We start from the raw sequence: 12,637 nt of genomic DNA on the forward strand, positions 1-12,637 counted from the left end.
CTGATAATTTCATAATTTCAATTTATAATCTGCTCGGCTTTCGAAGCTGCAACTTCATTTGGATATAATTTATACGTTATGGATACATTAACATTTAAATTCTGAAATAACATTTATTGAATCAACAGAAACAATGCAATGTGAATCACAACAAAAACAGACAGGTGCAAAAATTTGGGCACCCCAATGGAATAATCACATCAGTATTTAGTAGAGCCACCTTTTGCTGAAATAACAGCCTGTGGACGCTTCTTATAGCCACTGATAAGTCCCTGAATTCTGACTGCAGGTATTCTGACTATTCTTCCTTGCAAAATGTCTGCCGGTTTGATGGCTGCCGAGAGTGGACAGCCTGCTTCAAGTCAGTCCATAGATGTTTGATGATATTCAAGTCTGGGGACTGCGATGGCCATTCTAGAACGTTGTATCTGTGCCTGACAGACAGACATGACACAGGCCTGTGCATGAATTCCTTGATAGATTTGGAGCAATGCTTTAGGTCATTGTCCTGCTGAAACAACTAACTTCAAGCGTAACTTCAACCTCTTGACTGATTCTTGAACATTGTTCTTAAGATAATTTATTGAGATGCACCTGTGTATATATATTCTTTTTTTAATATAACTATAAAATTCTCAAGATTCTCAAATATATGCCAATCAATCAGCCTGGCTAATATATCAGTATATGACTTTTGCTCAGTTATTCAGTAAAAGTTTATATTTTTCTTCTCAACAATGTATTGAATCTCTCTTTCACAGCCTCACCTTCATAAAATAGTCAATAGTTCCATGGAGCTGGCTCAATCTGCTAAGGAGCCCTATAATTACTTCCTGTTGCTGAGAGCCCTGTTCCGCTCTATAGGAGGGGGCAGCCATGACCTCTTGTACCAGGAGTTTCTGCCTTTGCTGCCTAATTTACTGCAAGGTGAGTGAGATCACGAACCATGGCAGTTCCTCAGAACAGTGGTTCTTAACTGGTGGCTTACAACCCAAAGTGGCTTTTAGGTCACTTCTAAAAGGGTCATGGTGTAGGTAAATGTAAGAACAAAATAGGTACAGCTAACCATATAATGCACTGTGGGGGTAGCAAAATAAATGAGTATTAACTCTTCTCATATTTTCTGTTGTTAACAACAAACCAAAAGCAGTTTTTTGTCACCATGAAAACACCAGCTTGAGTACTGATTATTTGTGGCATCTCTTAGGTTTGAACATGCTGCAGAGTGGACTCCATAAGCAGCACATGAAGGATCTGTTTGTGGAGCTGTGTCTCACTGTCCCTGTGCGACTGAGCTCTCTTTTGCCCTACCTGCCCATGCTCATGGACCCACTGGTGTCTGCACTCAACGGTTCCCAGACTTTGGTCAGCCAGGGCCTGCGCACACTGGAGCTATGTGTGGACAACCTGCAGCCTGACTTCCTCTATGACCACATCCAGCCAGTCCGAGCTGAACTGATGCAGGTACAACCTCTGACCTTTCACTTTACACCTGACTGAGGCCTGATGAATGGTTCAAATGTTTTCTTAATGCGTTTTTAAACAGGCGTTGTGGCGAACGCTCCGTAACCCTGCGGAGACCATCTCCCATGTTGCTTACCGGGTACTGGGCAAGTTTGGTGGAAGTAACCGAAAAATGCTGAAGGAGTCGCAGAAGCTGCAGTATGTGGTGACTGAGGTTCAAGGCCCCAGCATCAAGGCAGAGTTCACAGACTGCAAAGCCTCCATTCAGCTTCCCATGGAAAAGGTGATGCTTATATCATTCTCATAGAAGCAGCATCTTATTGTAATGTCAATGCATGATGTATGTAGTACCTTGTAGGACTGCACAATATATTGGAATAAAACCAATACTGCAGTATGATTAAATATATTCTCTGCAGTTTTCAGAATGAATGGTGGCACTGTGTTCATTTATGTGTGTACATTACATTACATTTGCACATATAAGTGAACACAGTGCCATTCTTCACTCTGAGACAAGCATTTATTTGGTAAAAAATGCTGAAATAAAAAGCTTTATAGTATAACGTATGAAAATTAAGAAATTAAAATGTAAATATTAGTTTTGTACTTAGTTGTACTATGAAGTAAAATTATGTTACAGTATAATTTATAATAGCATTATTACATTCTTTTTTTGGCATTCTTATTTCTTATTTTGTTTACTTGTAATAATCACAAAAAATTGATTATATTTATATATCACATTGAATGGGTAAAAAATGTTTGTTACCTATGAAATTTTTTTTTTTTTTCAAGTTTTGGGATTTAAAGAACATTTTTCAGCCTTTACAAATAATGAAAGTTAAAGTACGGTCAAGTTTTGAATTGTCAAAAAAGCACTAAAAAAGATCCATATGAGTATTCCAAAACCATACAACAGATCAAAATTCAAGTGTGGCTTCAGAGGACTTTTCAGCAGGATATCCAGTTTTACTTCATTTTAAGGAAAAGTGTGGCTAGTACATTCTTCAACATTTTGTCCTTTAAGCTTCAAATGACATTTTCATTTATGTTTCAGTTATTCCTTTAATAGGAAATTGCTATTCATAATTAATAGCTCCTTTTGAAAGATTCAGGTTGAGTTTGAGGTTGATTTGAGATGAATCCACTTGTGTTGGTTGTCTTTAAGGACTCTCAGAGAGCCATAAGAGGTATTTTTTATGTTTTTAAAAACAGTACCACTGCGGCATACGGAAACACCACTTTCTGGCTTGCTTGAGAGCATTCTCAACAAACAGTAACGAATCCACTTCCTTTTATATGTCAGTTTGCCGTCAATATGTGTGTGAAAGGGGGTGGGGAGGTTCAGGGGTTGAAAGAGGGATTCTCGTCATGTAATGAATCCTTGTCAAAGCGTAGTGTGTGTCTTCCCCAGGTAATTAAATAGATCATCAGGCTGTAAGCTGTGCTCATCTCTTCCCTCCTGCCCACCCCCCCTTTAATCAATCTCTCCCTGCTGTGCAGACGGGATTATTTACTCCAGCTAATGGCCCTTCCTGCTGCTCATCACTGCTTGGGAAAACACAAACTGTCATTTCTGTAATTGTGTTCACTCTGCAAAGATGAATGCTACCACCATTGCGCCATCACTGCTTAATTTCATTTGCATGCGCCCTGTGGTTGCCGCAGGCGGCAGCTGCTGTTTGCTGCCACCCGGAGTCCAGCGATGTGTTTGGATCGAGACATACAACAACTCATTCTGTCCCCCATAGGACCGGCCTTCACTCTCAAAGCATGCACACTTGTTTCAATATGTGTAAGTATTTCCAAGCGCAGTTTGATTTGGACACCAGCCGAACTGATCTGTCTTCCCGTTTAATATGAATCAGTTCTTCGTTCCTCCTCTCAAGGAACCCAGACGGTTGTAAATGAGATCTAATGCTGCGTACTTCAAGAACATTTTCTGTGAAACTTCAATATAGAAAGTCGGAGACAGATTGCGCTCCCGCCAGCACTGATGGTCTCTCTTGCTTGATTAATTGTGCCGATATTTATCTGATTTACAAGCATCAAGATATTAAACGAAGTTGAAACATTCAGACATGGTGTCAGAGTCCCTCACAAGGGGTTCCTATACTCATGTTCTCAACCCTGCTGAGGAGGAGCAATGTGAGAAAAAGTCATGCTTATATATGGAACACACACACATTTTTAGGGGCCAGGCCTCCACTGTAGAGGCCTTGAGCTTTTGAAAAATGACATAGTTTGTGTGGAAGGACCTCTTGGGAATAGAACATGTGTACAAGGCTATGTGACATTTATAATAATGTCTCTACAAGGCAGGAACAGCTCAGGACCCTGAGGAATTGTAAAACAGTGCTGTACTGCCAGGTACGACCCTCTTTTTCTCAGCCCGTGTGCCATTTATTTCACCTTTTTCAAGAGCACAAGTATTAAGAGCTGGTTTGGGCTTTTCTCTCTTGAAATGACCTGCGTGGCTGTCAGTGGTCACGCTGTCTTTGGCGATAATTAATTCAGACAGCCCTTTCTGTGGCGAACTGCCTTCTCTATCCTTGAATCTTACTAATTAGCTCATCTTCTCCCTCGACATGTCTTGCCACTTTAGCTTGTCTCTTTATAATTTAAGGGTTTAAGAGGCTTCTAATCACTGCAGAATGTTTTAATGTATGATGGGTCTTTAAGTGTCATCACAGAAAATTTCACTCAAGCGAGGGAGATCAGTGTCGTATAAATGTGCAACATAATTTGAATAAAAATGATGTGTGAGGCATGCAGTCATATGCAATTTTGTGATAAGTTTTTTATCACTTTAACTAGTCAAATCTTTGGGTTGTTAATGTGAGGCGTTAAGCTGTTTAATGTTATTTTTAATGCGCGCATTTGGTCATCTAACATTTAAATGTTGTTCTCCTTATGTATCTAGGCTATAGAGACTGCACTGGATTGCCTGAAGAGTGCCAATACTGAGCCGTATTACAGACGACAGGCCTGGGAGGTGATCAAATGCTTCCTGGTAGCCATGACCAGCCTGGAGGACAACAAGCATGCCCTTTACCAGCTTCTCGCCCATCCCAAGTAAGACAACCACTTAATGCATTGGCATTTGTGTAAAGAGCTATTCAAAATCTCAGGCCAATTATTTACATTTGGTGTGAAAGGCGTGACACTATCAGCTCAAGTGCTTGTTTTGGGATGCAACAAGTACTTAAGTATTCATAAAGGCTATAATTATCTGATAAAATGTTCACAACACAGCCTGAGCTACTGTGGGAAAAGTCCATGAAAAGTTATCCAAAACAAGAGAATGTTTTATTTATGTAATTGCTGTTGAGTTGAAAACGTATACCTGGTTTTAGTTTCCTTTTTTAGTAATTTTTAATTTAGTGATTTTAGCTTTAAATTTTAAAGCAGTTTTAAAATGTTTTCTTTTTTGCACATAATATACAGTACAGAATATTCTACATAGATGCATCCACAGGTTTTTTTTTTTTTAATGGACCTTAATTTATATAAATTAAAAATACAGAAAATAAATTTGGCTTTTTAAAAACCCTATTAATCTGGGGAATAATTGACATCATTCGTTTATCAAAATAGCCATTAGTTGCAGCCCCGTTCCTGTGTGCTCTTAGGCTGCACATGCCTCTGCATTTTTCATTGTTTTTTGCTATGTTTGCAGCTCCTCTGGGCTTCATCCAGCCTGGCCGCCACTGTCTACAGTGTTCAAAGGGCTAATTACTCGGAGCTGTTTCTACTGGCTGGGCAGGAGTGTCACATAACAGAGTCATTGATCTCCACGCTGAGGCTAATTGACTGTACTTTATCTGTTTACCCAAAAGCCAGTCATACGGGCCCCTTCTGAAATAACCGACTGCTAGTTATATGGAAAGAGAGCCGCTGCTGCTGTCAGATGTCTTGATTCACGAAATCTTCTCTCCCTCTTTCAGTGTGGCACAGTGCGCTGGTCATCATGAAAGGGGCCTTTTTCAGGAGACTGAATACCCTCTTAATATCGCAAATGCCAGGCCGGATAATTGAGTCCCATTCAAGAGGCAGCATTATGAATTTGAATTGATCTGACCGCTCTCTTCGGCTCAGCCCTCTCCCTAAGCCAAGCCTTTTAAATAGCGATAATGAAATGGAGCGATCCATCACCACTGCTACCGGCTTTGTCATTATAGAACACAAGCTTGAGGAAGGATAAAACACTCACTCCATCACTGTGCTGCTATCAGCTGGGATAAATAACCAAACATGAGACAAAATGTCAGCCAGACACAAAGCCAGACTCCCATGGGGCTCAGCTGTCCAAACACAAAAAGCCTTTTATACTCTGTAATCAAATCAAATCGCCTGATTGGGTTATTCAACCTCAGGCGCATGTAATGGAGCGAGTTCATGGATGCCATGCGAATTATGAGCTAAATCCCTTTGCTGGTTTTCAACAGCTTCACAGAGAAGTGGATCCCTAACGTGATCATCTCCCACCGGTACAAAGCCCAGGACACCCCAGCACGCAGGACGTTCGAGCAGGCCCTGACGGGGGCGTTCATGTCTGCGGTCATCAAGGATCTCAGGCCCAGCGCTCTGCCTTTCGTTGCCAGCTTGATCCGCCATTACACCATGGTGGCAGTGGCTCAGCAGTGCGGTGAGGAATCTTTCTGCCTCTGTGCTAATGTCATCTATATTGAAGTTCAGTCTTAACATAACTTGAAGTGTTCACCCAGGCAATGTTTACTGTTTATTAGGGGTGGAACGGTACACAGATGTCACGGTTCGGGGGTCACGGTTCGATACGATTTCGGTACAACAGGGAAAAAAAACCAAATCTACTATGTTCGGTTTCTTTTCATTTATTTTGAACAGACAGTAGTACAAATTAAAATAATTTCCACCTAGATGTGAAAATACTAAATATTATTACATTGTTATATATATAAAATCTGCAGTACATATAGGCCTATACATACAAGGAATAAATTCTTGAAATATATTTGATTTAGTTTACAGATAAACAAGGGAACAAAAGTGCGACACGTAACGTAGCCTATATACGCTGAGTTTCAGTTCATTTTTGTGACAGGCTTAATTTGTTCACAGAAAGGAAACTCAAATGGCAGAAAGCGACATTACAAAAGCACAATGTTTTGTTTTCATTGTGAGTGTACACAAATAAAAGCAGACCTTTATACAGTGATGCATTATTAATAAAGACAATAAGTGTTTAAAGTTGATTCTGCTGGTATAACACAGCACTACAGGCGCCCCCTTCTGGATTGGGTTGAATTGCCTGTATTCGTTGTAAGGCCTCATGCACCGAACCGAGATGTCCGTACCGTGATGATTCGGTACAAATACATGTATCGTTCCACCCCTACTGTTTATATATTAACAGGGATTTAGGTTAACTGTGCTATGATGGGTAGGTATTTAATATTAGTAAGGTATCTAGAGCCAATGCACTACTGTTATTTTTCCACTTATTATCGTGAATGAATATAATGAATATAATTTGTGACCATGTGGAAAGAAATGCTTTGCTTCTGGATCATACAAAATGGTAATTAATATTTATTGGCAGCAGAGACATCGGAAACAAGAGACATTGCTTGGCTTTTAGCACATCCTATTTTAATATAATTTAATGAGTTTTTGCTTGGCAGCAACAATGCAAGTTTGTTTTTTCTTTCTGAGTGTGAGAAACATCAGAAGTGCACTCAGATCATCCCACAACTAAATTTTCTGCTCTAGGTCCCTTCTTGCTGCCATGCTACCAGTCAGGCAGCCAGGCCAGCACGGCTATGTTCCACAGTGAAGAGAACGGCTCCAAAGGCATGGACCCACTCGTGCTGATCGACGCCATCGCCATCTGCATGGCCTATGAGGAGAAGGAGCTGTGCAAGATTGGGGAAGTGGCACTTGCTGTCATCTTTGATGTTGCCAGCATTATCCTGGGCTCCAAAGAAAGGGTGAGGTCTCCTCTTGATATTTTTCTTTCCATAAACTTTTTTTAGTAGACAGGTTCCACTTGAAGGGTCTTCTTTTAAAACTCGATCTGGTTCTTTCTTCAGGCGTGCCAGCTGCCGTTGTTCTCCTACATAGTGGAGCGTCTATGTGCATGCTGCTATGAGCAGGCCTGGTATGCTAAGCTGGGTGGAGTGGTGTCCATTAAGTTCCTGATGGAGAGGCTTCCTCTGATTTGGGTGTTGCAAAACCAGCTGACCTTCCTCAAAGCTCTGCTCTTTGTCATGATGGACCTCACAGGAGAGGTACAAACAATTTCTAATGTCATTTGAAATCATTGATGTTTGGGTTACTTGCATGAACTTCTGTATCCCCTAATGTCCCTCTTAGGTGTCTAACGGGGCAGTTGCCATGGCAAAGACCACACTGGAGCAGTTGTTGATGCGCTGTGCCACTCCTCTTAAGGATGAGGAGAAGACTGAGGAGCTTCTGTCTGCCCAGGATAAATCCTTCCATCTGGTGACCCATGACCTTGTACGGGAGGTCACCTCCCCCAATTCCACTGTCCGCAAGCAGGCCATGCACTCCCTGCAGGTGCTGGCTCAAGTCACAGGCAAGAGCGTCACCATCATCATGGAGCCTCACAAAGAAGTGAGTGTGATATATTTCTGTACGATTATGAGGACTATGGCAGGACTTGCTTTGCTGGCTCGGTCAAATTTTTACTTGCCCTGCCAACATTTTCACTGGCCCCACTATTTAAAATGATGCATTTATATTTTTAAAAACATATTATTGCTGGAAAAAATAATTTTATGAAGTTTTCATTAATTTTATATTTCGTTTTTGTGACAACATGACAGCGACTACAAAAATCTCGATAAGAGGGAGTTGTTATGGAGAGGAATTGCAGATCAAATAGGATTCGATGTGTACCGGGGTATTTTTCATTAAGCGCCATCTAATGTCAGGGAGTGAATTTGCATGTTCATTCAGCACATCGGCAGTGAAAATCGCTTGGGTATGAACAAACAAGACGCGTCGAAAAACGCTGGCGATAAGCGCGCGCGATAATCTTCCCGGTGTGCACGAGGCTTTAGACGGTGTGGGCGTCGAGGAGAGTTGAACTCAGTTTAACTTTATGGTAATGAGCTATGACGCGGTTCGGCAGCAACCAATCTGAATGTAGAAGTCTTCCGCTTGAGAGGATTCCAGAGAATACAGTCTTGTAAACTTTGGTTCCGACCACATTAGTTCCCAAGCAAAATTTTAATAGAGGTTGATCTTTGCTGTGGCGGGTTTCCCAATAATTTACGACGTGAATTGTTGTGAATTTGATAAGAAGGCGCGCAACACTATTTATAAGAAACATTTTTGCGCTAGAACGCTTGTTTTTCAGCGAGAATGCAATTCATTTGCTCAAACGCACAGCTAGCCTGCTAAATATTATGTTAATGAGGTACTTAAATCAGCAGAATTCATGGTCACAATATTTCACACAAAAGCAATTGTTTATTTTACAACACACTTATATTTTGTAAGTTTAGATAATGCTACACTGGCCAAGTGACCATCCCATCAACCCTCTCAACATGAGCCCAGGGCTATCACACAATTCTTATTGTTAACTCTTGCAAGGAAGGAACATTAGGTCGGTCAGCTTCCTTCCTCTATTTAGGGAAAGTTTAAAACTCTCCTTATTCCACCAGGTGCTGCAAGACATGGTTCCTCCAAAGAAACACCTGCTGCGGCATCAGCCTGCCAATGCTCAGATTGGCCTGATGGAGGGCAACACCTTCTGCACCACTCTACAGCCCCGCCTCTTCACCATGGACCTCAACGTGGTGGAACACAAAGTCTTTTACACAGAGGTCAGTTTGAAACTGTCTGCTTTTAAGTGGGTTACTGTATATGAAATCACCAGTGTGTTGATGCTCTGTGTACTTCCTCTCTGAGCTCCAGTGTCTCTGATTTGACACAGTTGCTGAACCTGTGTGAAGCTGAGGATGCTGCTTTGATGAAGCTGCCCTGTTATAAAAGCCTTCCTTCACTGGTGCCGCTGCGCATTGCTGCTCTCAGTATGTGCTACTTTTTATTCATACATATACAAGAAACTATATATAGGTTATCTTCCAAAACCTAGTGAGCTGCCTGGCTGATTCAGAATCAGAATGAGCTTTATTGCCAGGTATGTTTACACATACGAGGAATTTTTTTTCGTGACAGACGCTTCCACAGTGTAACAGAATGACAGTGACAGAACAAAAAAACACAGATAATAAAAAATAAAAATAAATAAAAAATACAACAAGTAAAATAAGGAATAAAAAATATACAAATCGACAATCGACAATTGTATGTCCAGGTATAGAACAATAGACAGTTGTATGTACAGGTATATTATGTGCAAATTGAAATGTAGACTGAGTATGTGTGTTAGATAAATAAGTGTATGAGTGAATAAATAGTGTGTGCAGCAATTCGTCTCTGGTGAAACTGATTGCAGGGATATAACTAAAGACAGGACAAACTAACAAAAACAACTGCGGAGCACGCCACGGAGGCAGCCATCAGCGTCGGCGCCATCGTGATTTCTGCCTACATAGGCATCCGCCTTCTAAGGCAGCATGCAAACCGAAATGGATCCTGATGAGCGATTGATTTTGGAAGACTTTACACAGGCAGCAACTTTACACAGGCAGTTATGTCATACAAATAAACCTCCACACACAGTGTACAGGAGGTTTGGCTCTCTGTTGATTGCAAGTTTAGCCCTTTTCGCACCGGAGGAACATTTTCATAGTTCCTAGAACTATTGGCGGAAGTACCCGGATGCTCATGCGTTTGCACTGCAGGAACTAGGAACCATTTTAGTTCTAGGAACTCCTTTTTACGGGAACTAAATTAGCTCCTACTTCAGAGTAGGGTCTAAACCCGCGCTATAGGAACTACCAGTGACGTAAGTGTACGATGATTGGCCGAACGCATGTGGGAAAACGCCAGCACCCGCCATTTTTAAAAAGCCGGATAAACACACAACAGTTTATAATTCGTGGAGCAGTTTACAGTAGGCTACAAGATTGAAAACCGTGATAAATGGACCGACGCCGAAGTGCAAGCAGTTCTAAACATTTATGCTCTTTTCTCAGACTCGATCATATGTAGAAATGCAAGTTGCCCTAGTAGATTTCGTCTCTTAGTCCTCTGATTTGCTCTTGCTATCGCATAACTTCTATCTCCATTATCACGAAACCCAGTATATACAGTGGGTACGGAAAGTATTCAGACCCCCTTAAATTTTTCACTCTTTGTTATATTGCAGCCATTTGCTAAAATCATTTAAGTTAATTTTTTTCCTCATTATAATGACGTTGCTGTGCGCCGGCTTACGTCACTTCTGAGTTTCTGTTGGCGGTGCGAATGCAACCAGGAAGACCTAAAGTTCCCAGGGAACTACCCGACCGGCTAGTTCCTATAACTTAGTTCCTAGAACTATGCGGTGCGAAAGGGTCTTTTGTTGTTAGCATGGTGCTACGGTAAAGTTGTCCTTGTGTAATTAGATTTAAGTTGTTTTAATAATACTTTTTGTGCACTTGCAAAAGTTCAAAAGTTAATGCGTTCCGTTCAAAAGTTTGAAAAAAGTGTCATGCTCAACAAGGCTGTATTAATTTGATTTAAAAATACAGGAAAAATATCTTGAGAAATATTATTACAAATTGGAATAGCTGTTTCTTATTTAAAAAAAAAGTTTTTTATGTCTGTGATGGCAAAGATGAATTTTCAGCAGCTGTTACTCCAGTCTTCAGTATCACATGTTTTCTTATTCTAGTATACCGATTTGGTCCTCAAGAAATGTTTCTTATCATCATGGTTGAAAACGGTTGTGCTGCTTTATATTGCAATGAACAATTTTCTCTGTCTGCAGTTTGGAACAGCCTTTGTGTTTGTAGTGTGCCTGTGATGCCTAAACATGCTGCCTGCATAGACAGCTCACTAGGTTTTGGAACAGTGACCTAGTATTTGACACTGTCAAATGCTAATAAATGCAAATGTTTTGGTGTGCCACGTAACTGAAAAACAATAATAAATGTGCACTGTATATTAAATGTCAGTCTTAATGATTTTTCTGTTGAACCCTCCCGTGTGTGTCTGTTCAGATGCCCTGGCAGCCTGTAACTATCTTCCCCAGTCCCGAGAGAAGATCATTGCTGCCCTCTTCAAGGCCCTCAACTCTACTAACAGTGAGCTCCAGGAGGCCGGAGAGGCCTGCATGAGAAAGGTCAGCCCTCTTCCTCCACAAGCCTCATTTCCTTTCTCCTATCTCTGTCTCTTCCGCACTCTCTTCCTCTGCCCTGCTGCCTCTAATGAGTCCTGCCTGAAAAGATCAATACAGGATGGAGTGAAGCAGGCTGAGAGGAAAATGAATTTGGCCGTGATGCATCATCTCATTGCAGAAGGCTGGCGTGGCCTTTCTTATTGCGCTGGTTTTAGAGTTTTTCTGCTCCTGTGAATTGACAGGACAGTAGCTAAAAAATAGGGTTTTAAGATGCCATTATCTTGTAGTCTTCCTTGTAGGGCATGTAAAAGCAGCTGTCTCTATTAAGCACTCATGGGCTGTTTAATGGCCCTATATATGCTTTGAAGTCTGAGTGTGTATTCATGTTCCTATGTGTTTCACAGTTCTTAGAGGGGGCTACTATCGAGGTGGATCAGATCCATACACACATGCGGCCCTTGCTGATGATGCTTGGAGACTATCGCAGTCTGACACTCAATGTGGTCAACAGACTGACATCAGTCACTCGTCTCTTCCCCAACTCCTTCAATGACAAATTCTGTGACCAAATGATGGTAAGTGAACACTGTAAAACAGTTTAATGCATATATATATATATTTAAACAGTCAAGAACACAGACTCAATGTTTCTTCTGCTCTTGCACAGGGTGTCTGCGGGGTCCTAAAAAGTATTAAAAGTTGATAAATCAATTTAGAGAAAATTAAGGCCCATAAAAAGTATTAAAAAGTCTTAAAGGGGTCATATGATGCTTTTTTAAAGATCATTATTTTGTGTATTTGGTGTAACAGAATATGCTGACATGCTTTAATGTTCAAAAAACACATTATTTTTCAAATACTGTACATTATTGTAGGTCCTCTATGCCCCGCCTCTCTCAAACGCTTCGTTTTCTACAAAGCCCCCTCCTT

General features: G+C 41.0%; 1 protein-coding gene across 1 annotated transcript in view; it reads left to right on the forward strand.

The window, feature by feature from the left end:
* Positions 1-12,637, forward strand: part of LOC107724687 (transformation/transcription domain-associated protein) — an 85,632-nt gene that overhangs the window by 13,515 nt on the left and 59,480 nt on the right. Inside the window, exons 19-30 of the mRNA XM_016533699.1 lie at positions 762-927; positions 1,208-1,464; positions 1,547-1,747; positions 4,391-4,542; positions 5,916-6,115; positions 7,219-7,436; positions 7,539-7,736; positions 7,822-8,082; positions 9,141-9,302; positions 9,413-9,509; positions 11,589-11,710; positions 12,112-12,282. Of these exons, the coding sequence (XP_016389185.1) occupies positions 762-927; positions 1,208-1,464; positions 1,547-1,747; positions 4,391-4,542; positions 5,916-6,115; positions 7,219-7,436; positions 7,539-7,736; positions 7,822-8,082; positions 9,141-9,302; positions 9,413-9,509; positions 11,589-11,710; positions 12,112-12,282 (2,205 nt within the window). The remainder of the gene's footprint in view (positions 1-761; positions 928-1,207; positions 1,465-1,546; positions 1,748-4,390; positions 4,543-5,915; positions 6,116-7,218; positions 7,437-7,538; positions 7,737-7,821; positions 8,083-9,140; positions 9,303-9,412; positions 9,510-11,588; positions 11,711-12,111; positions 12,283-12,637) is intronic.

The sequence above is a fragment of the Sinocyclocheilus rhinocerous genome, unplaced genomic scaffold (genome assembly GCF_001515625.1).
Source record: "Sinocyclocheilus rhinocerous isolate Xijiao unplaced genomic scaffold, SAMN03320098_v1.1 scaffold1026, whole genome shotgun sequence".
Taxonomy (NCBI): domain Eukaryota; kingdom Metazoa; phylum Chordata; class Actinopteri; order Cypriniformes; family Cyprinidae; genus Sinocyclocheilus; species Sinocyclocheilus rhinocerous.